Raw genomic sequence first — 26086 nt, forward strand, 5'->3', positions numbered from 1 at the left:
TAAATATAATTATTTATTATGATGACTTATTTTTTCTTTTTTTTTTCAGACGACTCGCATGAAGTAGACGTCACATGTTATTAGACATGACCCCTTTCCATGAAGGTCCATCACAGCAAAGGAAAGGTGTTGCAAAGAGTCATCGTAGAATGACTGTGTCGACGCGTCAACACTATGATGACATTTCTTGACAGCATAACTAGAGCCACAGTCAGGGCCACCTACTGGTAGGATCATTGGACCTCCATTAGGAAGAGGTTCAATTGATTTGTCCTTTTTTCAGTCGCAAAGGGACCACTGTGTTAGACAAGTGGCCTCAGATATCTTAAGAAGGGGGGGTTGAATTAAGATATTCCAAACTTTTCTCCTAATTAAAAATCTATCTTACTTTTTACTTAAGTTATGAATTCCCTTAATGACAATCTTCTTAAATATTAATTCAAATGAAGCAACTTGAATTATGAATATAAAGCAATAATAAATAAAGGAGATTAAGGGAAGAGAAAATGCAAACTCAGTTTTATACTGGTTCGGCCACACCCTTGTGCCTACGTCCAGTCCCCAAGCAACCCGCTTGAGAGTTCCACTAACTTGTAAATTCCTTTTACAAGTTCTAAACACACAAGGACAACCCTTCCTTTGTGTTTAGAGATTCTTTACAACAAGAGACTCACAGTCTCTTAATCCCTTAGAGAATGAGAAGAAGAAGAGGAACAAATCTCTCTTGAAAGAGATGGATTTTACAAATTGAGCACTCAATTAATTCCTTAATGAATTGCAATTGAATTGGCCAAGGAATTCTTTAAGAGGATAAAATGAAATTGCTTTTTGAGAGGATAAACACTTTGTTGTTCTGAAAATCTCTAAGCAATTTCGTGTTTAAGTCACATATATATAGACCATTGGTGGTCATGAGTAAAGCCTTTGAAAAGTTGTGACTCTTGAAATTATTTTTCTGAAATTCCTGTCTGGTAATCGATTACAGTAATTGTGTAATCGATTACAGCTTTTAAAATTTGAATTAAAACGTTTACTAACTGCTGGTAATCGATTACCCATATTGTGTAATCGATTACAGCTTTTAAAATTTCGAATTCAAATTTTTATAGCTGTTATAAAATGTATTTGGCCACTGGTAATCGATTACATCCTCTGGTAATCGATTACCAGAGAGTAAAACCTTTGAAAAACACTTTTTATTTTAAATCAATTGGCCAAACCTTTGCTAATTCAATTAGGAATTCCCTTCCTAATATTCTAGTGATCATCTTCATGTTGTGCCTTGTAATCTTGAAGTATTGTCTTGAATTTTAATCTTGAAAAGCCCATTTGCATCAATTGCAACACATCATCATGATCATCATCAAAACATCAAAGTCAATTGCATCTACAATCTCCCCCTTTTTGATGATGACAATACAATACCTGAAATCAAGATTCAAGCAAGCAACAAACAATTGTTTATAGATAAAATGTGCATCCGTTTTCTCCCCCTATATTTCGGAATACATGATCACTTGATTTCTAAGCTTGTTAAGCTTTTTCTTAAGCTTTTGCTACAACCTTTTTCTCCCCCTTTGGCAACATCAAAAAGCCAAAGAACTCGGAAATCAACACAGTTATAACAATGGAGTAGCAAGATATAAGTATCAGAGTATTAAATACAATAAGCCAAACTCATAATCAAGAAATAATCAAACCAGAATTCAAATAACATAAAATGTCAACAACCACAAAATATCCAAGACTGAAATTTAAAAACACAAGATAAATAAGCAAAGTACTTAGCATAATAATGTAAATTCTAAGAAACTAAAAGCCAAAATACACGGCTTATAAAAGATAAATAATCAGAATCTAAAAGCTAAGAAGACGGAGGAGGTGGTGGAAGATCGAAACTCTGACGAATGTATCCGACATCCTCTTCAAGCTGTGTAAGACGAATGTCCATACCGGCAAAGCGTGAATCTAACGAGTCAAAGCGGTCACCAACATACGAACGAAGACCCCGTAATTCGGAGAGGACTTCATTCATGAGAGCGGAATCCTCACGTTGAGGAGGAGGTGAAGGAGTACGTTCATCTTGAGGAGGGAGTGCATCCTTCTTCAGCCATTGTCCATTCCGATCTTTACGATACCCAAAGGAGGTCACTGCACCAGCACCAATTGCAAAGGAACGCTTGACTTGAACAAAGGGTTCATCGTCAAGCGGAATTTGAAAATGACGCAAAAACAGAGTAATCAAGTGTGGATAAGGAAGAGGTGCATTGGCCCGTAATGCCTTATGCATTCGGTACCGAACCAAATGGGCCCAGTCGATCTGACGACAGGTTAGAAAAGCCCACATAAGAATCAAATCCTCCTCAGAGGCTTGTGCTAAATTTGAAGACTGAGGAAGCAAAATTCTAACAATGATATAATGCATGATGCGATTATCAAAAGTTAATGACCCGGCCAACAATCTACCGGTCATGTCAGCTTGATCATTGCAGACCATGCGACGAGCATCATGACTCGAATAATCGAATTTCCAGTCATCAACAATGGTGCCCTCAAAAGGTGCACCTTGACTGGGTAAATGAGTCAAAGAAAAGAAAAGTGACTGATCAATGACCATAGAAGTACCATGCACCTCAGACATAATAATACCATCCTGAATTTTTAAATTGCAGTAGAAGACCTTTACAAGTTCAGGATAATATGGCAATTTAAATGACATGAAATCAACAAGACCAGAATTTTGAAACACTTGATAGCAATCAAACGTTTCATCATTAAAGAACTCTACGTCTAGGTACTTAGGGTCTAAGATTATTCTAGAAGAAAACTGAGAAAGGTACCGTAGACGTTGATCATCGGATGAAAACAATGTTGATGATCTTGGAGATGACAAAGAAGGAGGAATAGGTGCTGTGGGTGCTCCGGATGGGCCGTGACGGCGATGGGCAGCAGCGGTGGTGGTGGAAGATGATCCCTTTCTCTTCTTTGATGGCTCTGCCATTTGATGAAGTTTTTCTGGATTTTGATCGGTGGAAGTGAAAGAGGAGTGAAAAAGAGGAAGATTGGGCTTTACGGGACGTGATTTGGTGAAGAATCGAGTGAGAATCGAAGGTTTGAAGTTCTAGGTATGGAGGAAAACGTGGAGGAAGCTTTGGCTGCGCACGAGCTCCGATTTCGTGAGTATTTATAGAAGATGACGCATTGTAATCGATTACAGGTATTGGTAATCGATTACAGGCCCAATAAGCCTTCTGGTAATCGATTACAGGATGTTGTAATCGATTACAGGCTGCCTGTTCATGTGTAATCGATTACACTGATTGGTAATCGATTACCAGAGCCTATCCTAGGCTAGTTTCTAAGAGAATATCTATATTTATGCTCAAATACATCCTATATGTCTAATTTTCACTACTAATACACTAAATTCAATCATTCAATTACTATATACACAAGAAATCATAAATTCTATCATAAAAACAAGAATTCAAACAAGATCAACCAAAATAATCTACAATCAAAAGGTAAAAAGTAAATCAACCAATCAATCAACCAATCAATCAACCAATCAATCAACCAATCAATTCCTATTTTTCTAAATCTCTTACATCTAAGAGACCTAATTCTCTTCTAATAGAGAAAAACACTTCCTTGGGGAGAGGTTTAGTGAAAATATCAGCAAGTTGATTCTTAGTATCAACAAATTCTAATACACAATCTCCCTTTAAGACATGATCTCTAAGAAAGTGGTGTCTAATCTCTATGTGTTTAGTTCTTGAATGTTGAACTGGGTTTTTGGATAGATTTATGGCACTAGTATTATCACACTTAATAGGTATGCGATCAAGAATGATGCCATAGTCAGATAATTGTTGCTTCATCCATAAAATTTGTGCACAACAACTACCGGCAGAGATATACTCCGCTTCAGCAGTAGATAAAGCAACACTGTTTTGTTTCTTACTATGCCATGAGACAAGAGCCGATCCAATAAATTGACAAGTTCCACTTGTACTTTTTCTATCAGTTTTAGACCCGGCAAAATCAGAATCAGAATATCCTATTAAGTTACATGTTGAATTCTTAGGATACCATAATCCTAAATTGATTGTTCCTAATAGATATCTCATGATTCTCTTTACTGCACTTAGATGTGATTGTTTGGGGTTGGATTGAAACCTAGCACACATGCATACACTAAACATAATATCAGGTCTACTAGCAGATAAATAAAGAAGAGATCCGATCATACCTCGATATTGTTTTATGTCTATAGACTGACCAGATTCATCTTTATCTAAGTAACAATTAGTGCTCATCGGTGTAGACATGTGTTTTGCACTATCCATCCCAAATCTTTTGATCAATTCCTTGCAGTATTTGGATTGATTGATGAATATACCTTCTTGAGTTTGCTTGATTTGTAATCCCAGAAAGTACTTTAGTTCTCCCATCATTGACATTTCAAATTCACTTTGCATATCAAGGGAAAACTCCTTGCACAATGAATCATTAGTGGATCCAAAAATTATATCATCAACATATATTTGAACCAACAAAATATCATTATGCCTTCTCTTTATGAATAATGTGGTATCCACTTTACCTCTGGAGAATTCTTTTTCAAGAAGAAAATTACTTAATCGTTCATACCATGCCCTAGGGGCTTGTTTCAAACCATAAAGAGCCTTTTGTAATTTATAAACATGGTTTGGTTTATCAGAAATTTCAAAACCAGGGGGTTGTTCAACATATACCTCTTCTTGAATTAAGCCATTTAAAAAGGCACTCTTAACATCCATTTGATAAAGTTTAAAGTTCATTATGGATGCATATGCCAAAAGCATTCTAATGGCTTCTAATCTTGCAACAGGAGCATATGTTTCTTCATAGTCTATCCCCTCTTCTTGATTATACCCTTTTGCTACTAATCTAGCTTTATTTCTAATAATTATCCCATGTTCATCTAATTTATTTCTAAAAACCCATTTTGTTCCAATGACAGGATAATTTTCAGGTTTTTCTACTAATTTCCATACATTGTTTCTTTCAAATTGGTTTAGTTCTTCTTGCATGGCAATGATCCAATTATCATCTACTATGGCTTCTTTTATATTTTTAGGTTCAATCATAGATACAAAAGCCATATTATTGCATAAATCTTTAAGAGAATGTCTAGTTGTTACCCCTTTTGAGATATCACCAATAATATTGTCGAGGGGATGATCTCTTGAAGTTTTCCATTCTCTTGGGAGTGCATCATTGGATTTGCCTTCTTCTGGAGGATCTTCATTGTTTCCTTTGTCATTTCCTTTAGAATCTTGTTCATGAATGTTCATATGTTCTAAAGAATCTGCAATGTCATCTAGCATATTCTTTGTTGACAATATAGCATTAGATTCATCAAAGGTAACATGAATGGATTCCTCTATATTCATAGTTCTCTTATTATATATTCTATATGCTTTGCTTTGTAAAGAATATCCAAGAAAAATGCCTTCATCAGATTTTGCATCGAATTTTCCTAGATTATCTTTACCATTATTAAGTACAAAGCACTTGCACCCAAAAACATGTAGATGAGAAATATTAGGTTTTCTACCGTTAAATAACTCATATGGGGTTTTCTTTAAAATAGGTCTTATCAAGGCTCTATTCATGATGTAACATGCAGTATTGACAGCTTCAGCCCAAAAATACTTTGGAAGAGAAGTATCATTTAATAAAGTTCTTGCAATTTCTTCCAATGACCTATTTTTCCTCTCAACAACTCCATTTTGTTGAGGAGTTCTTGGTGCAGAAAAATTATGTTCAATACCATGTTCATCACAAAATAATTCAAAATCTTTATTTTCAAATTCACCCCCATGATCACTTCTAATGGATGCAATCTTGAGATTTTTCTTGTTTTGTATGACTTTAGCAAGTTTCCTAAATGCATGGAATGAATCACTTTTATGTGTAATAAATAATGTCCAAGTATATCTAGAGAAATCATCAACTATAACTAAAGCATAGTAATTTCCTCCAAAACTCATGGTTCTAGATGGACCAAATAGATCCATATGCAATAACTGTAATGGTCGAGTGGTTGAAACAACATTTTTAGATTTGAATGAGACTCTTGTTTGTTTGCCCTTTTGACATGCATCGCATAATTTATCTTTTTCAAATTTCAATTTAGGCAAACCAACTACTAAATCCTTTGAAATTAATTTATTTAAGTGATCCATGTTTATGTGAGCAATTCTTTTATGCCATAACCATGGATCATCATCTTTACTAAGAAAGCAATGATTGTTTTCTTGTTTTATGCTTAAGTCTATCATGTAAACATTATTGACTCTATGTCCTACATGCTTTATATCAATGTCATGCTTATGTTCTATAAGACATTTCTGAGAATCAAATGATACTAGATAGCCTTTGTCACATAGTTGACTAACGCTAAGCAGGCTATGCTTAAGACCTTCAACAAGTAGAACATTTTCAATGGAGTTTGAAGAATTTGTACCTATTTTACCCACTCCAAGAATTCTACCTTTGTTGTTGTCACCATATGTTACATGCCCGCTTTTCTTTGGAGATATGTGTGTAAAATTTGATGCATCTCCAGTCATATGTTTTGAGCATCCGCTATCTATGTACCACTTCTTTCTCAAAGATACCTGCATAATCAAGTTTTTGACTTAGGTACCCAAATTTTATTGGGTCCTTGCATGTTAGTATTAACTGAGGATCCTTTTGGGACCCATATCATTTTAATATTACTGTAATTTTTCTTGAAGTAGCAAGTTGATATGCCATGTCCTCTTCTTCCACAGTAAAAACAAGTGATAGAATTAGAATTACATTTTTGTGTGGAAGTGGAAAAGTTTTTATGAACCTTTTGTAGTTTTTCAGATTTATACCCTAGTCCATTTTTATTAGACACATATCTTTGTTTACTTAATATAACATCTAAATTATTTCTACTATATGAAAATTTTGCAAGTGAATTTTTTAACTCTTTAATTTCTTTTACATATTTATCACAACAACTACAAGAATCTGTTATTTTCTTGTCATTTATAGTGGAGATATTAACTTTTTCATTTGTTTTAGAGATTGAAACTTCATTTCTAAGAAGATCTAATTCTTTGTTTAATTTTGAAATTTCATTTTCTAAATTTGAAATTGTTTTCTTTGATGATGAAACTAATTTTGCAAGTTTAATTGATTCTTTATGCAAATCAGCAAATGCATCTTGCAATTCATCAAAAGAAATAGATAAGTTGTTTGAAGATGTTACCTCTTCATCACTTTCGTAACTTTTTGCCATAAGGCAAAGATTTATCTCTTCATTTTCAGAATCATCAGAGGATTCCAAATCATTTTCATCCCATGTGATGTATGCTTTCTTTAGTTTCTTCTCACTATGATTTTTCTTTTCAGATTTTTCCATCTTTTTCTTGAAGATGGGACAATCAACCCTCAGATGTCCAGGTTGATTGCATTCAAAGCATTTTAGAGTAGAGGATGAATTTTCTGTCCTTCTCTTTGATTTAAAATTTGGTCGCCTCTGATTTCCTCTTACTTTAAGAAATTTGTTGAACCTTTTTACAAAGAAACTTAGATCATCATCATCATCTGCATCATTATCCTGATCACTTTCTTCTTGAATTGAGGATGATGCTTTAAGAGCAATTCCTTTCTTTTTCTTGTCATTTTCTTCATTTTGGTGCAATCTCAATAGTTCCATCTCGTGTTCCTGCAACTTACCAAATAAAGTGGCAAGAGACATGTTAGACAAATCTCTTGATTCAGAAATAGCCGTTACTTTGGGTTGCCATTCTCTACTTAAACATCTTAGCACCTTGTTTATAAGATCTTCATTTTGAAATTCTTTGCCTAAGGCTGCTAGATGATTTACTATATGTGTAAATCTCTTTTGCATACTCTGAATATTTTCATTTGTATTCATTCTAAATAATTCATACTCATGAGTTAGTGCATTTATCCTAGATCTTTTAACATCTGTAGTTCCTTCATGTGTTAATCGAAGAGTGTCCCACATTTCCTTAGCACTCTTGCAATTTGAAACTCTGAAATATTCATCCATTCCTAGGGCAGATGTTATTATGTTTTTGGCTTTTAGGTTGTATTGTACTCGTTTTCTATCCTCTTCAGACCATCTATCTCTAGGTTTTTCTATGGTTATGCTTTCACTTGATGAACTACCATCTATTAAAACTCTTTCTACTGTGGTGGGTATATAAGGCCCTATTTCAATGGCTTCCCAGATATTTAGATCTATTGCCTCGATAAAAATTTGCATTCGGGTTTTCCAGTAGTGGTAACCCTCTCCATTAAAGATTGGAGGTCTATTTATAGAATTCCCTTCTGGAAACAAGGAATTTGCTGAGGCCATCTTTTTCTTGAAGCTTCTAAACTTTGTACAAGAATGAAGCTCTGATACCACTTGTTAGACAAGTGGTCTCAGATATCTTAAGAAGGGGGGGTTGAATTAAGATATTCCAAACTTTTCTCCTAATTAAAAATCTATCTTACTTTTTACTTAAGTTATGAATTCCCTTAATGACAATCTTCTTAAATATTAATTCAAATGAAGCAACTTGAATTATGAATATAAAGCAATAATAAATAAAGGAGATTAAGGGAAGAGAAAATGCAAACTCAGTTTTATACTGGTTCGGCCACACCCTTGTGCCTACGTCCAGTCCCCAAGCAACCCGCTTGAGAGTTCCACTAACTTGTAAATTCCTTTTACAAGTTCTAAACACACAAGGACAACCCTTCCTTTGTGTTTAGAGATTCTTTACAACAAGAGACTCACAGTCTCTTAATCCCTTAGAGAATGAGAAGAAGAAGAGGAACAAATCTCTCTTGAAAGAGATGGATTTTACAAATTGAGCACTCAATTAATTCCTTAATGAATTGCAATTGAATTGGCCAAGGAATTCTTTAAGAGGATAAAATGAAATTGCTTTTTGAGAGGATAAACACTTTGTTGTTCTGAAAATCTCTAAGCAATTTCGTGTTTAAGTCACATATATATAGACCATTGGTGGTCATGAGTAAAGCCTTTGAAAAGTTGTGACTCTTGAAATTATTTTTCTGAAATTCCTGTCTGGTAATCGATTACAGTAATTGTGTAATCGATTACAGCTTTTAAAATTTGAATTAAAACGTTTACTAACTGCTGGTAATCGATTACCCATATTGTGTAATCGATTACAGCTTTTAAAATTTCGAATTCAAATTTTTATAGCTGTTATAAAATGTATTTGGCCACTGGTAATCGATTACATCCTCTGGTAATCGATTACCAGAGAGTAAAACCTTTGAAAAACACTTTTTATTTTAAATCAATTGGCCAAACCTTTGCTAATTCAATTAGGAATTCCCTTCCTAATATTCTAGTGATCATCTTGATGTTGTGCCTTGTAATCTTGAACTTGAATTTTAATCTTGAAAAGCCCATTTGCATCAATTGCAACACATTATCATGATCATCATCAAAACATCAAAGCCAATTGCATCTACACACTGTGTTAGGCATGTATGGATCTGTCAAGAGTGGCCAAAGGTGAAACTTGTAAGCCATTATGGCCACGTGCTACCACCCTTACTCATCCACGAGTTCGGGCTTATGTGGACCAATCAAGGTTAGTAGTCCTTGCTACAACGCGATGTCATGCCATGAATAAGGGCTTGGTGAATGCGATTTTAGAGAAGTGGCACTATGAGACGTCTTCCTTTCACTTGTCTGTTGGAAAGATGACCAACACTCTAAATGATATGTCTTAGCTGTTGCACTTGCCTATGACAGGCAGACCCATTGATCATGTTCCATCACTCTTTGACAGAGAGGCAATGAAGATCTTGGTGATGACTCATCTAAGCATTCCAACAGAGACAAAGGCTTCTGTGGTGACAAACGCAGGTGCTAGAGTGAGGTTAATGTGGCTAGAAGACCTTTATCACCGCTATGTTGAGTCAAACCCTTATGTTTGGGTTGCGATGACTTATCCCTTGCACTTGATCAATAGTAAAATACTTGTCGACAAGTCCTCGACTCACGTTCATATTGCTTACCTCCAATACCTCGACAACCTAGATACTTGCCACGAGTACGCATGGAGAATAGGTGTACTAGCGTACCTATATGACCATCTATCCTATACAAGCCAATATAACAACAAGCAGTGTGGAGGTTATATGACATTACTCATGGTAAGAAAATTATTTTAGTATTTTAATTTTTTATTTAATTATTGTAATATTTTTATAGTCATGGGTATTTGTGCATCTACCCATTGTTGGCTACTCAAAGGCAAAGGATTATGTTGTGGACAACCTAGTAGCCACCAAATGGAAGCCATTGAAAAGTTCTAGGCATGCCCTTTCGATCAGGGAAAGACTCGATGACCTACAAATGAATGTTGTCATGTGGTGTTCATATGAGAACCATAGGGCAGTGAGGCCTTTCACACAACAATCATTTTTCTCTGGCTTCATCAAATGCGAGACTAACGTTAGGTCTTATCATTCGGAGGGGGTGCTGAGGTAGTTTGGCCATGTCTAGATGATTTCATGCGAACCCACCTCATCATCCTATGTATTAGCTTTGTGATCAGGCGTGAGTGGAGTAACAACAACATATCATTCCCCTTAGCAATGTTATGCCACCTAGGAGTCCTTAGGATTGCACCTATGACTATCTGCCTTGGTTTTACAAGGTTTCCCATCCCTATGTCATTCCATTGGAGGAGGGACAACCACCATGTGGTCATGTACGTTTACCGCCTGTCAGAGTAAGCCACAACCTAGGCAGCCACTGGCAGACTATATACTAAGTGGAGATTACTTTTATCAGGTAATGCAAATTGAATTTTGTTGTTTTTATTTTTGCATTGTCACTGAAAAATAGTTACTAATTATAATGTAATTGTTATTGCAAGATCGATGTTGGATAGCATTAGAAGCTATGCAAAACTTGTTGGATTTCAAAGTCGTGCCAAAAGGCACGAGTTATCATCAGGTCATACAACAAGCTTTAGAATTGTTGTAGGAGGGCTTAGCAACTGGGTGCCTAGGAAGAGTGTTGACAAGGATGGTGGAAAAGGTAGTGGAGACGGTTGACTTTTTGTATTGTTCTAATTATTAGTATATTTTGATGTATCATGCACAATTTTGTTGTTTTGACATTTTTTAGTTTATGTTGTGGTTGAATTACTTTTTTCTTTTTATGCGTTCAACAACGATTTAAACAACACGCGCCTAGTAACAATTGTTTCTTCAATTGATTCATAAAATAAACATCAACATCAACAACTAAAGAAACACTAATAATACATACTTTTCTTTAAAATGAAAAAACAACCAACGTACAATGTACTATTTTTATAAAACAAAAACATGACTACACAAATTTATCCCGCATCATAGTAATGATCTTATTAGTAGATGGTTTCCTTGATTTACATGTCAGGGCAAGGACTTGATTTGGAGATCAGCTAAAAGTTACATTCAACTTAATCAGACATTTACTACTAAATTCCAAAAAGATGAAAAATATTTTTTCCACATCATTGTCACATTTAAGCTCTATACACTTGTATTAAACACAACCATCACCTATATAAACAAATTAACAGTAAAAAAGGTCAAGTAAAAATTTGTTACATTTGATGACGTTTGTCATTGTTTTACTTAAAGCAACATCAAGTCACATATCCTCACTTATTCTAATGACTTTAGAACCACTAGGAAATTCAAATAATAGTCTTTCGTATGATGAAATCATGTCACCATCACAATACACAACAGTAGATACACTTTCCATATTTTTAACAATATGGTAAATATTAGGGCAAAAAAAGCAATTGGTACTTTGGAAACAGTGGTAGCCAGGCTTCTAATCCAAGCAATAGCATTGGTACTTTTGGAGTGTTGGGAATGAAAACAAGAATTCTAACTGGACTTTTAGAGATCCTAGAAATAAAGATTCTAACTAGGGCAAGAAAAGTAATTGGAATTTTGGATCTGGTGATGCAAATCAAAACACCACTTGGAGAAGTAATAACAATTGGAACACAAAAAATGCCTCAAGCGATTATGGTGTAAATGAAGGTTCAAATGAAAATTTTGATGGAATAGGTGGTTACCAAGATAGAAGTGGCTCAGACAGAGGTGACTTTAGAGGTAGAAGTTTTTGGGCTAGGGGACAATGTGATGACTTTGGTCCGACAATAGAGACAGTTTAGATATCGTTTATATTTAATATGGTTGGTATGCATATAAAAAAAAAGTGTTCAATCCATACGTCTCACAAAAAAACAATGTTTAATCAAACGTCTCAAGAAAAGGAGTATTCAATCAATACTTCTCAGGAAAAGCAATGTACAATCAATAAATGTAATGCTCGATCAACAAAAGCACAAAATGTATTTTTTTCTTTTTTATTCATTTTTAAGAAAATAATACAACAAAATCTCAATCCTATTGTTTAAGTTTTTTTCTATCACAACGAAATCATGATTCCATTTTGATAAGGGGGTGTCAAAAAAATATAATAAAATCACTATTATATTGTAATAAGGTAGCGTGAATTTGGACATTTGACGAAATCACGATTCTATTATACATTTTATTCAATAGAATCATGATTCTATGAAAAATATATTGTTGAAATAAAAAAATTGTGTCCCTTGGTAGGAATAAAAACAATTTCAATGGGACCAATAATAATCCCTTATTTAAAATCTGTCCAGTCACCATTTTCTTTATTGACGTGTCATTTAGTGGTGTGTTGTAGGTTTATTTTCTTTTTCTTCTTTCTCTCTTTTTTATGTTTTCAATTTTTCTTTCTGTTGGTTTTTCACACGTTACTAGCTTGCAAAGCAGGCTGGGCCCACGCCTAGTTACTAATGAAAGGGCATAACCTCCACTCCCTCTATTGGCTTTCATAAAATTTTAAATATTTAATTTAATAATGGTTAATGCCTAATGCCAAAGATCCTCAGTAGCAAGCAAACAATTTGATTACACGGGATCATGTGTTTTCCTCTACTTCACAAGTAGTGATTATTTTTCATGTGCTATTTTATGTTAAGATCAACACGTACTTTCAGGCTTTCAGCAACGCATTAAGGATCCCTCCTATCTCTTCTCTTATCGATCCATAGAAAAAAAAATTTAGCAAAAACATGATTATGTTTTACTGTGTCAAATGCTTCCATTGGGCACAACATAACAAATATATGTTTCACTGTGTAGTTTGGGGGTGAAAAATATATACATAAAAAATATGATTTTATTGTATATGTTATCCAACATAGTTATGTTTTTGTGGAAAAGACACTTTTAGAATAACTAAAAATCTAAACCACATGGGTAGTGTAAATATAAAAAGTGGTAGTATTAATAACAGCTCCCGATATATTTTCATATCCCTAGAAAGGGTTTAAGTACCTTGAAGACCTAGAACAACAGTGGAACCTTGGGGATCCTTGAATGCGTACAATAGCTGGAAAAAACACTGTTATCATTGACAAACCAATTTACATTGCCCCAAGTGAATTAAGGATGGATAATAAGAATATGTTTGATTTGTCGTTTGCTTTGTTGCCACGTGTTTCTAGACAAATCTAAGATGAATGAAGAAGGGCGATATGTTGGTCAACTTATGTACTAAATTAATCTCAAAGCTTAAGTCTAGAAAGACCAAATGAATTTAACTTAGTTGTTGAATTAAATGTGTAAATTGTTATAAATCTTGATGTATCTTTGATTTTGATGGATAAAAAAAAAAGTCTAGAAAGACATATATTTTCATGTCAATGAGAAACTATAAATATAATAAATAGTTGAATAATTTCTCTCTCAACTATTTTAAATTATGTTTATTTATATATTTGATCTTTTTAATTATCTTTCTCCTTCAATCTACTCTCTTTGATCTTTATCTCTGAATTGATTTTTTGTAAGAAAAAAAATTAAATAATTTGTCAATAGCTAAAAGTAACTATATTATAATTTGAATTGTTCAATTTAAATGCAAAATTAATTTATATATTAAACAATATTTATTTATTATGAATTGTAATTATATTATAATATATATTAAAAATATGTATTTATTATAAAAAAAAATAACTATATAAAAGGAAATCATGTGCATCTAAATATCCAAATGCTCTCATTTGCTTCCATCCCAAAAGGCTAAGTAATATGTGAAGAGTGAATGAGAATGAGAGAAAAAGAAAACGAAAGGTAAATAGTTGTTCATTTCTTATCTAATATAAATTGAAATGGCAGTTGAAATCCTTGATGGAATAAATCTGAGTCACATCATGGTAACAAGGTGAATAATGATTAAGTGTGGCCTACAAAGGAGTTTCCTTGCCTCTTTTCTTCCCTTCTTGTTGCCGTTACAGAAACATAATAACCAATAGTGAACAAGCCGTGAATGAAGCATAGAATCCCTCCAATGGATAGAAACCGACGATTTGATATCCCACACGATTCTCTTGATCTTGAGTTGGCTGAGGAGCCTAATATCAGCAAGGAAAAAGCAATCCCTAATAATATCCTGCAATAAACACCAATTCAGCAACTTATGGCATCAAATTTTATTCTATTTATGCGATGATTTGGTAAAGAAACGTTCAACACGAGGCCAAATTGATCGATAGGATTAATCAATGAGTATTGTCATGGATCAAAGTGCAATTTATCGAAAAGGATAAAGCCTCGTGTAATGTAAATATAACTTTTTAAACATGATCGAAATATTCATCAATTTTATTAATAATTAATTTTTATTGAGAATTTGACTGATTATTTAGTGAAACTTCTTCGTACAATTACAATTACGTTTTTCACGAACAAGATTAGAACATGAGACTTTGTTTAATATTAAAATTTCACCTTAATAATTTTGGTTAATTTTGAATGCGAACTTGTATTACGAAAATGACTGAAGTGAAACTTCAATCTTATTTAGAAAATAATACCAAAAATACACAAGGAACTATATCTAACTTTTATTCTTCACTGGGTAAATGGAATTTTGAGGATCACGGGTGAATATATCTGAATATCTACGACAATGGGTAACCTAACCAAAACAATGACACATTGAAATGTTGGAGGTGAGTGCAAATGTTAATTGATGAAGAAGCAACTTGTGGTACCAAATGACATGACAAGTGTATATTTGAAGCACCAATCAACAGAAATGAAAAATGTTGAAAAAGACTTACCAAGATAAAATGAGAAAAGTCACTGCTAAAACCCTATTGGCTGTGGCTCCTTGGCATTCTTCTTTGGATTGCATGCAAATGCACCGACCAAGCAAGTGAGCAATTGCATGAGCAAAGACCAAGAAAATGGAAGCAGCAACTCCTAGCTTGAAAGCTTCATAGCTTGGATCCCTACACTCAAGTGCCCACACCTTCAAGTCCTTAACCTGTTCTCATCCCAAATCATGAAAAGAAGAGGACTCATTAATTAATGTTCTCACCAATATTGAGAGGTACATATATATCTTTGGTCTTAATTAGACTGAGTACCTTGTTTTGAGCAATTTCTGCTTGAATTCCAAGTATGCCAGCAGCAATGTCCAAGACCAAGACAAGAATGCAGACAAGGAAGCCACAGTTTTTGGCCATTGTCACAAAATTCAGAGGCAACAACGCAGTAAGGCTAATATGTTAGTTAATTAGATAACTTAACTTGTTCATAACTCTTTTACTTTAATAGTGGAGCTAATGGAGGAATAAGAATAAAGGGTTGAGCCAGGTTTGCTGCATATTATTATCATACATGAGAAAAATTAGCTGTGATCTATGGTTAAAAGCTGCTTTCCTCTTCACAGTCTACTTTATTCTTCGTTTTTCTTTCCCTTTCTAATATTCCTTCCATCAGGGACACGGAAAGCAGAGTTTCATCACCAAGGAAAGGTCACAACCATGGCTTCGGATTATGGTTGTTAAATTGGAACCAATGTATTGCTCAAGAGCTCCCGATTTTTAATTTCATTATTTTTTCTTATTTGGTCATCGGAGTTATAGCCAAAAGATGATAAATGAAACCGAATTGCTGCCTCCAAAATATTGCTTCATCATAATGAATTGATATATATCATTCTTTTTACCAAGTATTTTCCAGAATTTTAGATTGCACTCTATATTTATAATTTCAGCTATAATAATTATGCTTTGAGTGGCCTCTTCAACTGTACTTATATCATAATTGCAGTTGCATAGATTGCATTTTACCCATAATTTGGGCAACCAAAATGCTAATCAAAACTTGCATTCTGTATTATTTATTTATTTTTATCAAATTAAACTTGTTTTACACTTTTTAAATTTTTTAACTAAGAATTATTTTTAAAAATATTTATCCACATTTTTAATTCGTACATTTCGTGTTCCTTTAATAACGAATATCACTGCTGCTCTGGCAATTACTGTTCAACTGCATCTTAGTTGGCAATCTAAAATCATAATTATAAAATATTGTCCCAGGGCCTAAACTGTTTTCTGATCCTACTCTTTTGAGTTATTTCTAGACCTAACGTTGTCTAACTATTTTTGCTTTTGAAAATACACAACTTCTTTCTTAGTTTCTACATGGATCAAGAAATCAAAAGTTTATAAATGGATCAAAGAGATCTCCACCTTTCATTATTTTAATTTAATTTAAAGATTATAAATGATAAATGATTAAATTTGCAATTGCACAAGTCTTCAGAAGTATTTGTCAAAAAAAGGGGCTCACTCCACTTCAGAAAAAATAAGCCCTTCAGAAGTAAATTGCACATAATATGATAATGTCTGTGTGCTTTTATATAGAGAGAGGGAGGGCATATTATATATATATATATATATATACTCACCGTTCAGTGTTAAGGATTGGATAGTTTTAATTTTGTTTTTAAAAAAGTTAAACATTTTATTTTATTATTTTCTTCTCTCTCAATCTATTTTTTTTTTATTAAATAACTGTGCATTTATTAACGAAATGACCCGACTCTAGTGACTTTTATTTTTACATTATTACTATTTAGCACGTGTGTTGCATAAAATAAATGTTTATATTTTATAACCAAAATTTATAATTTATGATAAATAAATATGTTTAAATATATAAATTATATTATAACTAAAATCTATAATAAATAAATATTTTTGAACATATAAATTATATTTTAAATTTATGATCAATTAATTATGTTATAATACATGTTTATTAATAAATATTTTAATTTCGACAATTTCTTATATTTAATTTTAATCGAACGATTGTTATTGATCGTTATCATATTTTTTTACGTAATCAATTAAGTGAGCAAGAGGGGATTTTTTATCATGAGATTATAAAATTGTTTTCCTATCAAACTTATTACATGATTTCTACACGAGATAATGATGAAAAATTTTCTAATTAATAACATGTATTGTTTTAATAAAAGTTTTAAAGCTAGATTAGATCGGTCCCGACTGAACGGGAACTACTTTAATGACCAAATTATTAATCTTAAAAATCATATTACTATCTCGTTTTTTTATATATAAGAAATAAGTTATAGTGTAAAATTAAATTAAATAAGTCCTTGATCGAGAATTATTTCAATAACCAAATTAATAACCTAAAACATCATATTACTATTTCTAGTCCTTTTTATAAATAAAAAAAATAGTTGTAGTAATATGATTTTTTTAGAATCGGTGAAAACTAGTTAAACCTGCTTAAAATTGATAACAAAAATAATGCAAAGAATTAATTTAAACCAGTATTTTTTTTAAAAAGAATTCTTTAAATTCAATTTAAAATATTTTTAAGATAAAAAAACAAATTTAATGAGAATTACAAATAGATATAAATTATTTTATTAATTATTATTAAGTTTTCAAAAAACATATAATTTAATCATTTATATAATTTACAATTTTATATGTCTGATTTCTTATAATTTTATATTATATTATTATATCATATTATTTTTATTAATATGCTATAGTGTTAATTATTATATGTATTTATTAAGGATAAAACATATTTTATATAGTATTTTATTTTTGTAAGACTAACTAAATAATTAAGTAAACAAGTGTTGCAATGTGGTGAATGCAGACAGCGTCGTGCGGTCACACTTGAGGAATAACGAACTGCTACAGAAGCCTTTCCAGCGTCTTCTAAGCTCGTTCGGTTAGGCCGTGTTTGGGAGAAAGAAAAGGTAAGGAAATCGAAAGAAAGGAAACGGAATAATCCGATACCCCTCTCGTCTCGTAACTAACGACGGCAGCGTTCCGATGGAAGTGCTTCGAGGAGAACGAGGATCGCCCCGCCAAGCCTCGTTGCTTTGGCGTCACCGAGATTCGAAGACCCCACTACACTCTCTTCTCCCACAACCTTCTTCAGGTAACACAGCACCATTTTCCTTTCGCTTCATCACTTTGTCTTGATTGAGCTTAAAAGATAATATAGTATTTTTTTAATGACTAGTAGTGGTTATCTTGGTGGATCATCTTTACTACATTATCCTTAATTAATCATCACATGGCATGTAATAATACGTTATAAATTGTTTTCGTAAATTGAAAAACTCAAATACGGTTCCTATAGAAATTAATTCAAACTATAAACACTTACTAGTTCTGGACTACTTTAGAAGTTTTGGTAGATAATCGAGAAATTATTATATAGTTCGGATCACACATTTTTTTTATTTGTAAGAATTGAAGACTGAGGTACCGAGAGTTTACAAGAACTCGTGCACCTGCTAATCTAACTGAGTTAGACTCCATGCAATACTTAACCAACTTTGTTTGATTTTAAGAGAAAAAATTACTATCATGTCACGTGGAGATTGGTCAAGATCAGGTCTTATACTACTATACAATAATTTCTGGTGGATCATGGGTGTATTAATTTAGTTTGGAATGTTTTGTGCAGGATATTTTTGAATCTGTGGGAGACTATGTTGATGGGTTGAAGTTTTCTGGAGGTTCTCACAGCATGATGCCAAAGGCTACTATCAAGCAAGCCATTGACATGGCCCATCAGCATGACGTGTACGTTAGCACGGGTGATTGGGCTGAGCACATGGTTAGCAAAAGTCCATCAAGTTTCAAAGAATATGTAGAGGTCTCTCTCTGCCCACCTGATTCAATATTAATATTAGTACTAGTAGTAGTATTATTTTGTGATGAACTTTGGTTTTTCATCTCAGACTTAATAATATTTCTGAAACTTTGGTTTTTAACAGTATTGAATGACATCGTCGTATGATTCATGTATCCGATCTCACCTAATGAGATAAGGCTTTGTTATTATTGTTGTTGATTTGGTTGCATGGTTTTTTGTGCTGTTACAGGAATACAAGCAGTTGGGGTTTGACACAATTGAGCTCAATGTGAGTTCGCTTGAGATTCCTGAAGAGACCTTTTTGAGATTTATCCGCTTGGTCAAAAGTGGTGGTCTTAAAGCTAAGCCTCATTTTCAAGTGAAGTTTAATGAGTCTGATATCTCTCCTTTAAGGAGGAACTTAAACATATTTAGGCCTTGTGGCAGAGGCTATATTCTGGAATCTGCATTGTACTAGAAAAAAAATAAGTAATAAAAAATACATATAACAAGTGACGTGACATAATCTTAATAAATATGTTCTTTGTTTCAGACAATACTACTTGCTCATATAATTTTTGGGAACGTAGTCAGAGGATACACTAATCTGATGTTGATAAGCCTGATATGATATATAATTGTTTAATAATGTACTATGGTATGTGGATTTGGTTTTTTCCTTTTTTAAAGGGAATGACAACGCAATGTTTTGAATTGAAGCTTGGTTCCCAATCATTATGCAAAGACATCCAATTTGGATAAATTGCTCAATCAGATGGATGAATGTAGAAGAGATGCTTATTATGTACTGTATTCCTTAACCATAATTACTTATATAAATCTGCTGAGAATGTAAGTAGAAATCGAATTGCTGGAGGGGGAGGATAGGGGTTCAGTACACCTATGAGGTATCTATATGTATGAAGACATTGATGATGGACTTATTAATTGTTTTAGATGCCACTATTTTCTGTTTTGAATGGTGCTTATAAAATTCTCAGGCACTAATCACTGGTACATACATTATATCTAATCCTCTGGACAAAAGGTTGATTGCCATTTGCCAATGAAAAATGTAGAATCAACACAAACACAAAATATTGGTTCACCATCCCTTTGTAAGTTTTTCCGCAGAATTTGTAGAAGATGTGAATCTCTTGATCAGAAGGGCCGAGAGATGTATAGAAGCAGGTGCAGACATGATAATGATTGATGCTGATGATGTTAGCAAACATGCAGATAACATGCGTGCGGATATCATTGCCAAGATCATAGGGCGCCTTGGTATTGAGAAGACTATGTTTGAAGCATCAAATCAGAGAATATCCGAGTGGTTCATCAAACAATATGGTCCAAATGTAAATGCTCTACTAAACAACTTAAATCTTGTCATAGTTTCCCTTTTCGCTTATGTTACAGCTTCATTGACATTATTATTTGGCTTTGTTCAGGTGAACCTCTTTATTGATCATTGGAACGTGGTGGATGTGGAGTGCCTCAGGGGACGCAACTTGGGTAAAAATCTTGCTTCTGTCCTTGGTTCTTCAGATTTCCTGTTCTGAAGTTATGGCAATTTTCGTATAGCACCAAGTGGGGATTGATTTGTTTGTGTATAAGGCAAGACTCGAGTTTTGTGTCACATATTTCCTTTTAGTGACTGAAGATTGGGAAAATTTAGATGGAGAGACTGAAATAAATGAAACATATCTTTCATTTAATTTATTTCCCTTGTTAAAATTGTCTTGGATCATTTCCATTGCACACAAGTTAAGGACAGGATTGCGTGAGTGGCAGATCCACACTTGAATGAGGGAGTGCATATGCTGCCCTGAGTTTAAAAAAGATACATATAAATATATATTTAAATGTGATGGGAGATAATTATTAATTTTATTTTTTAAATAGATTATCTCTAGACTGAGGATCTTAGATCCCTCACCTGTTACATTGGATGCCTGAACTTACGTAATCAAATTTTTTTATACTAGTACCGTGCTACCAGCTCACACTCACCTGTATGTATCTTGCACCATTAGACGGATCCATAAATTTGTATGTTTCTTATTTTGATTCAATTTTTTCCTTTTTCCAAAAATACTCGCGTTCATTCGTCTCATTAATTGTTTTGCCACTTGAGACGAGTTTGGTTTTAGAAAATGTTTTCTATTTTCATTTTGTGTTTTTATTTTCCAAAAATAATTTTCATTTTTAAATTTTTAAGTTTAGAAAATATGTTTGATTTTATTTCTTGTTTTCTATTTTCAGAATCTCTTAAAAAATAGTAATCAATGTTTTCCTCCTAAGAAATGAAGTGTAAATGCGAATTATTTTACTTATATATATTTTTGAGAATTAAAATGATACTTTTTAATTTAATATGCTTGTATTTTAATAATTAATCTAATATTGTGCTCCTCATAAAATGATTTCGGTGTTATTTGTGCTTTTTTTAACGCAAAAATTTGAGTGTGGCAGAGCTGCTGGTGTATGTGTCTTGTCTCTAGACTGTAATTTGTAAATTATGGTTTTCTTCAATTGAAAAACTTATTTTTGTTAACTTTTGCTCAAATAATAATATAAAATATAAAAATATGTTGTACTACTAAAAAGAAATTACTATGGTCAAATACAGCACAATAGTGATTTTTTCTTCAAATATATTATCTGTATATGAAATTTAGTTTATACTGTCGAAGAATGGATACTGCTAATTTATGATTTTCTTTGGTAGAATTGACTTTCTCTATTTCTTTAATAAAATTACAGTGTTTTGGTACATTGAGAAATACAAATACTAACAGTGTTCTTAAAAAATTAGTTAAGAAATTAAAAAAAATTATTGAAAAACATAAAATTATGTTATTTGCGATTTTTTTACACTCTTCTGTATTTCTTTATCATAATTTTTTTTTCTTTTAGTTGCTTAATCAGACCTATAAGAAATTTTCGGTTGAAGTTGATCTACTAGGTCAATAAATTATTACTAATAAGTAGTATTGATAATGGTAATTAAATATGGTCTTCACCGACTAATATGGTCTACAATAAATTATAGTGCTACTAGCTTCTACTAATACGGAGTATTGACAATGGTAATTAAATATTAATATTAATTAATAAGATTCTGTAATTTATTGTCCAAATACTCTAACTTAAATGCGTTAAATCATAGTACAAGAGTTTCGATGGGTACCTTACGTTGAACTAATTTCATTATAGGTAGATCTAGCTTGGACGGGACCACAACAATCTTTCAAAAAAATTCCAAATCCTTTTTGACCTTAAATAACCTTTTCAATTATATTTTGATGACTTAAATATCTTGTTAGTTTTTTTACTGTTTTTTTTACTTATAATCTTTACAAAATTATTTTTTTTCCATACAAATTAAGTTTATTTTATTTTTTATTCTTATAATATTTTAATAACACTTTTTTTACCGTTTAAAATACTACCTAAAATATTTTAAGAATTAAAAACAAAACAAATATAATTTGTAATAACTAAAAAAAATTGTATAGATGAAAAGTATAAAAAAAATTGAATTGTAAGAACAAAAATATATTAAATCTATTTTTATTTATGTGAAAAATTTTCTTTAACATAAATTTCTTCAAAATTATATTTATTTAATTTAAAATATACTGAGTCATGGAACCATGGAACTGCCAGTTGATTTATTTAGCCAAGCCGTTTAACGTTATTGGTTGCGGATGGTTCGTTCCTCTCACATGGCATGACACCAATAATAACACATTCCCTTTTCTCTGGTTGTTACATTACAATACAACCTTCAGCTCTTGTTCACGAAACACGCGCTTTTTCACAGCCTTCGAAGTCAAAGGTAACGCCTTTTTTTTTCTTCTCTTTTCTTCACTCCAATAACCTTCTCCTTCATCATTCTTAGCTTTTATGTGCGGATTTTTCGATCGCTGTGTCTTATTATTAAGCCTTTCTATCTTGTTGTGTATGCATTACCAACGGGGAAAAAACCGCTTTTTCCCCAACGGGTATTAGAGCAATTGAATTATTGATTTTACCCAAGCAAAGTATTTTGGTTTAGGTGCTCTATTTGTACCAGGTAAAGCTTAATTTTCAATATGGTCTTCACCATTTTAATTTTCTGAGCTTGTTGTGTGCATTTTGCATAATTGGGTATTGTGTTGTGTAATTGGGCTATGGGATTCAGTAGATTCATCAATGGGGTTGATATAACTAAGAAACATCAATAGGGTTATGATCTGAGTGGGTGAGGTTGCGTTGAATCTTAGTATGCTGAGGAATGCAACCAGGAAGAGGCATTTTATTTCATGCTTTTGATTTTCCTTGGGTTGCGTATCTTGGTTTTGTTGAATGTTAATTTGATTTTTTAACATGTTTTTGCAATTGTGGTTTTGCACTAGGTTTAGGATAAAAAAATATTGGTGAAATAGCAGGAAAATAAGGTTGGGATTTGTTGAAGATGGTTAAATGTGGATGCAAGCATCTTGATGTTGTTCATTTCTGAGATTGCTATACTACCAATTGCAATGGTTAAATGTGTCTACTAGCCGTATTTTAATGAACTCAGGAGTACCAAACGTCCGTGTCTTTTGCATATGCTATACCACCAATATTTTGAATATTTTTAGTGAAATTTTTTGGCTTTCTATTGATTTATACAAAATGAACAGCTGCTGAAGTTCTCATATCTCATCTTGTATATGAGGAAGAAAAATTATTCTCATTTATAAGTTTCTCATTAGTCATTACATTTGATTAAAGACCTTTGTTCTTGATGTCTTTAGGGGTAGCATTGGTTTAATGCTTAATTTTCTCTTTTGATTTTGTTTTGATTCTCTACCAGCCATTGTAGTCTAGTGGAATTCTGAATGCTCTTTTTTGTAGAGGGATTGTTTGCTAATTAAAAATTTGCTAAGGCTATTCAATCTATGATAGTTTATGCCTTCCCATCAGATTTTTTCTAGGTCCTGCATACCATCTTGTTTTGTGTTGAAGTGGAAGTCTGCAATTTGGTTGGTGTTTTACATTTATTCAATATGTGGGATTTTTCTAATTCTATATAGGATTTGCCAAAGAGGTGGATGTGTAATTTGTAGAAATTATTTTCAGCATACACTCTTGTATTGAGGTGACACAGTTGATATTTATTAGTGGAGTTTTGATTGAGGATTAAATATAAATTCACCAGAGAAACACTTAGGTTTTGCAATTTTGCCACTTGCTTTCTGAGTCTGATGAAATGAGAGTCAACTTATGGCTTTATTTACTACTGAGTTGTTTTCATCTTGATGATGAATTAGCATTTGGTTATTCCTTATTGAATTTGAGGAGTAAGATGAGAAAAAAAAACTGCCTTTTGTTTGAGGGAAGACGTTTCACTACATTCTGAATTTCTTCTTAGGTTCTGCATTTAATGTGACTGATTTTTATCTAGACATATAGGGAGCATATTAGGTAAGACCATAAGAGTGTGAATGGAACTGATCTTAATCACCATGTATGGTTATCTGGTAGTAGATCCTTTTATATGCTTTCACTTGATGTGTCCCTTGTATATATTATTTGCAAAGTATCTGCTATTTCTAGCCCCCCAACCACAATATAACCTTTATATTATATTTTTTGATTGAATCTCATGACGTGTGATTCATATAGTAGATTTCACCTAATAGGATAAGGCTATTATTGTTGGTGGTGCTATTTGCGTTGAATTTCATCAAACTCTTGCTAATGTTCGATTGACATGTTGTACAGATTCTGGCTGAGCAGTCCTAAGTAAGTCATTGTAGAAGTCATGGTTCTAGAGTCCATTTTGTCGTCTTCGAAGTCACCATCTTTCAGGAGGCAGTTTGCAAAGCATGAACTGGGCAGTTGGTCGACACTCTTGAAGAGGCACCGCTTCCTCTTATTTGCTCTTGCTCTACTAACTGTCCTCTGTACCATTTATCTATATTTTGCAGTTACATTTGCAGCCAATGACTCCTGCTCTGGGTTGAATGGACCTCTGAAAGATTCCTGTCATATGGAGCATGTTAAGGCTTCTGTAGCCAAGAGTAAACTGAAAGGTCTGAGACATTTCTGATTCCAATTCAAGTTGTGCTGGAGAGTTTTTATCTTTTCCTTTAGGAGACATGAAATCGAAATATGATTTTTCGGCTCAGTGTTACTATAATATGTATTATTTATCTATACTGTTTATCTTAGTATTTGTGAGCCAAAATGTACAATCCATGTTAGAAAGCAATTTCTTGATTGCTCATTTTGGGGGGCTGCTTTATGATGGCTAATATAAGTTCGGTGAGCATCCTAGCAGCCCAAATCAAATTTGAGTTTTTACAATGTTGATGGTTAATTCAAAACTTTAGTAGATTTCTCATTTGTGAAAATACGGTTGGTTCATTTTTAAATATGAACTTTTTCATGATGGATCATTTTCATTGAATCTTTGTTAAAAACCAGGAAATTGATTAACTTGCACAATGAGTTGGGAGAATGATGCTCTCGTATAACCTAGTGCCGGTTAGGTAATATAAAAACCATATCTCAATAATGGTTTAAATTAACTTGTGTATGTGTATGAATTATTACAAATAGAATTTACTGTAGATGTAAAAAATTATAATCCAAGTTCTGTTTATTATAGTTTTACATTATTATATAAAAAAATAATTATAATAATGACTATTTAAAAGCTAAAACTTTCAATAATGTATCATATTAAAATTAAAGCTTTTAAAGAAATTGTGATATTTAGAGTCTATTTGATTGAGTTTTCTTTTATGAAGGGAGTTTTAAATTAAAAATATATCTAAAAACTTTCATTAAAGATGAAAATAAATATTTTACCATGAAAATAAAATAATATAATAATAATAATGTTTACAAGGAATAAGAGGGTTGTAATGTCAATTTAATTCTTATATTTGAGTTTTGTTAGAAAAAA

At 32.5% G+C, this 26086-nt stretch overlaps 3 protein-coding genes across 4 annotated transcripts; 2 read left to right on the top strand and 1 right to left on the bottom strand.

Moving 5' to 3' along the window:
* Positions 1-14180: 14180 nt before the first annotated feature.
* On the bottom strand, positions 14181-15746 carry LOC100780858 (uncharacterized). Its single transcript, XM_003528366.5, has 3 exons — positions 15579-15746; positions 15270-15475; positions 14181-14596 (listed from the first exon to the last, which is right to left on the bottom strand). Exons 1-3 carry the CDS (start codon positions 15675-15677, stop codon positions 14380-14382), a joined length of 522 nt encoding a protein of 173 aa, XP_003528414.1. The 5' UTR covers positions 15678-15746; the 3' UTR covers positions 14181-14379.
* Positions 15747-18306: 2560 nt separating this feature from the next.
* On the top strand, positions 18307-20858 carry LOC100781391 (protein HEAT-STRESS-ASSOCIATED 32; the record flags this gene model as incomplete). Its single annotated transcript, XM_026129302.2, has 5 exons — positions 18307-18435; positions 18970-19161; positions 19391-19567; positions 20235-20498; positions 20592-20858. Coding segments are annotated over 5 exons (873 nt in total), but the record flags the coding sequence as incomplete, so codon positions are not given.
* A 1968-nt stretch (positions 20859-22826) lies between these two features.
* On the top strand, positions 22827-25529 carry LOC100306234 (uncharacterized). 2 transcript variants are annotated; one of them, XM_006582776.4, is made up of 2 exons: positions 22827-22984; positions 24898-25529. In XM_006582776.4, exon 2 carries the CDS (start codon positions 24938-24940, stop codon positions 25223-25225), a length of 288 nt encoding a protein of 95 aa, XP_006582839.1. In that variant the 5' UTR covers positions 22827-22984; positions 24898-24937; the 3' UTR covers positions 25226-25529. The 2 variants fall into 2 exon arrangements, with proteins under 2 accessions (XP_006582839.1, NP_001235788.1); NM_001248859.1 differs by lacking the exon at positions 22827-22984 and adding an exon at positions 23142-23221 and having other exon boundaries at positions 24898-25464.
* The last annotated feature ends 557 nt before the right edge of the window (positions 25530-26086 follow it).

The sequence above is a fragment of the Glycine max genome, chromosome 7 (assembly GCF_000004515.6).
Source record: "Glycine max cultivar Williams 82 chromosome 7, Glycine_max_v4.0, whole genome shotgun sequence".
Classification (NCBI taxonomy): domain Eukaryota; kingdom Viridiplantae; phylum Streptophyta; class Magnoliopsida; order Fabales; family Fabaceae; genus Glycine; species Glycine max.

What these genes read in the sequence shown, in the direction of transcription:
- LOC100780858 (XM_003528366.5), bottom strand. Translation starts at nt 15,677, where the DNA reads ATGGCCAAAAACTGTGGCTTCCTTGTCTGCATTCTTGTCTTGGTCTTG. An exon ending in CAGAAATTGCTCAAAACAAG is followed by an intron (nt 15,476 to 15,578) that starts GTACTCAGTCTA and finishes GGATGAGAACAG; the next exon opens with GTTAAGGACTTGAAGGTGTG. An exon ending in ACTTTTCTCATTTTATCTTG is followed by an intron (nt 14,597 to 15,269) that starts GTAAGTCTTTTT and finishes TGTTTATTGCAG; the next exon opens with GATATTATTAGGGATTGCTT.
- LOC100306234 (XM_006582776.4), top strand. Translation starts at nt 24,938, where the DNA reads ATGGTTCTAGAGTCCATTTTGTCGTCTTCGAAGTCACCATCTTTCAGG.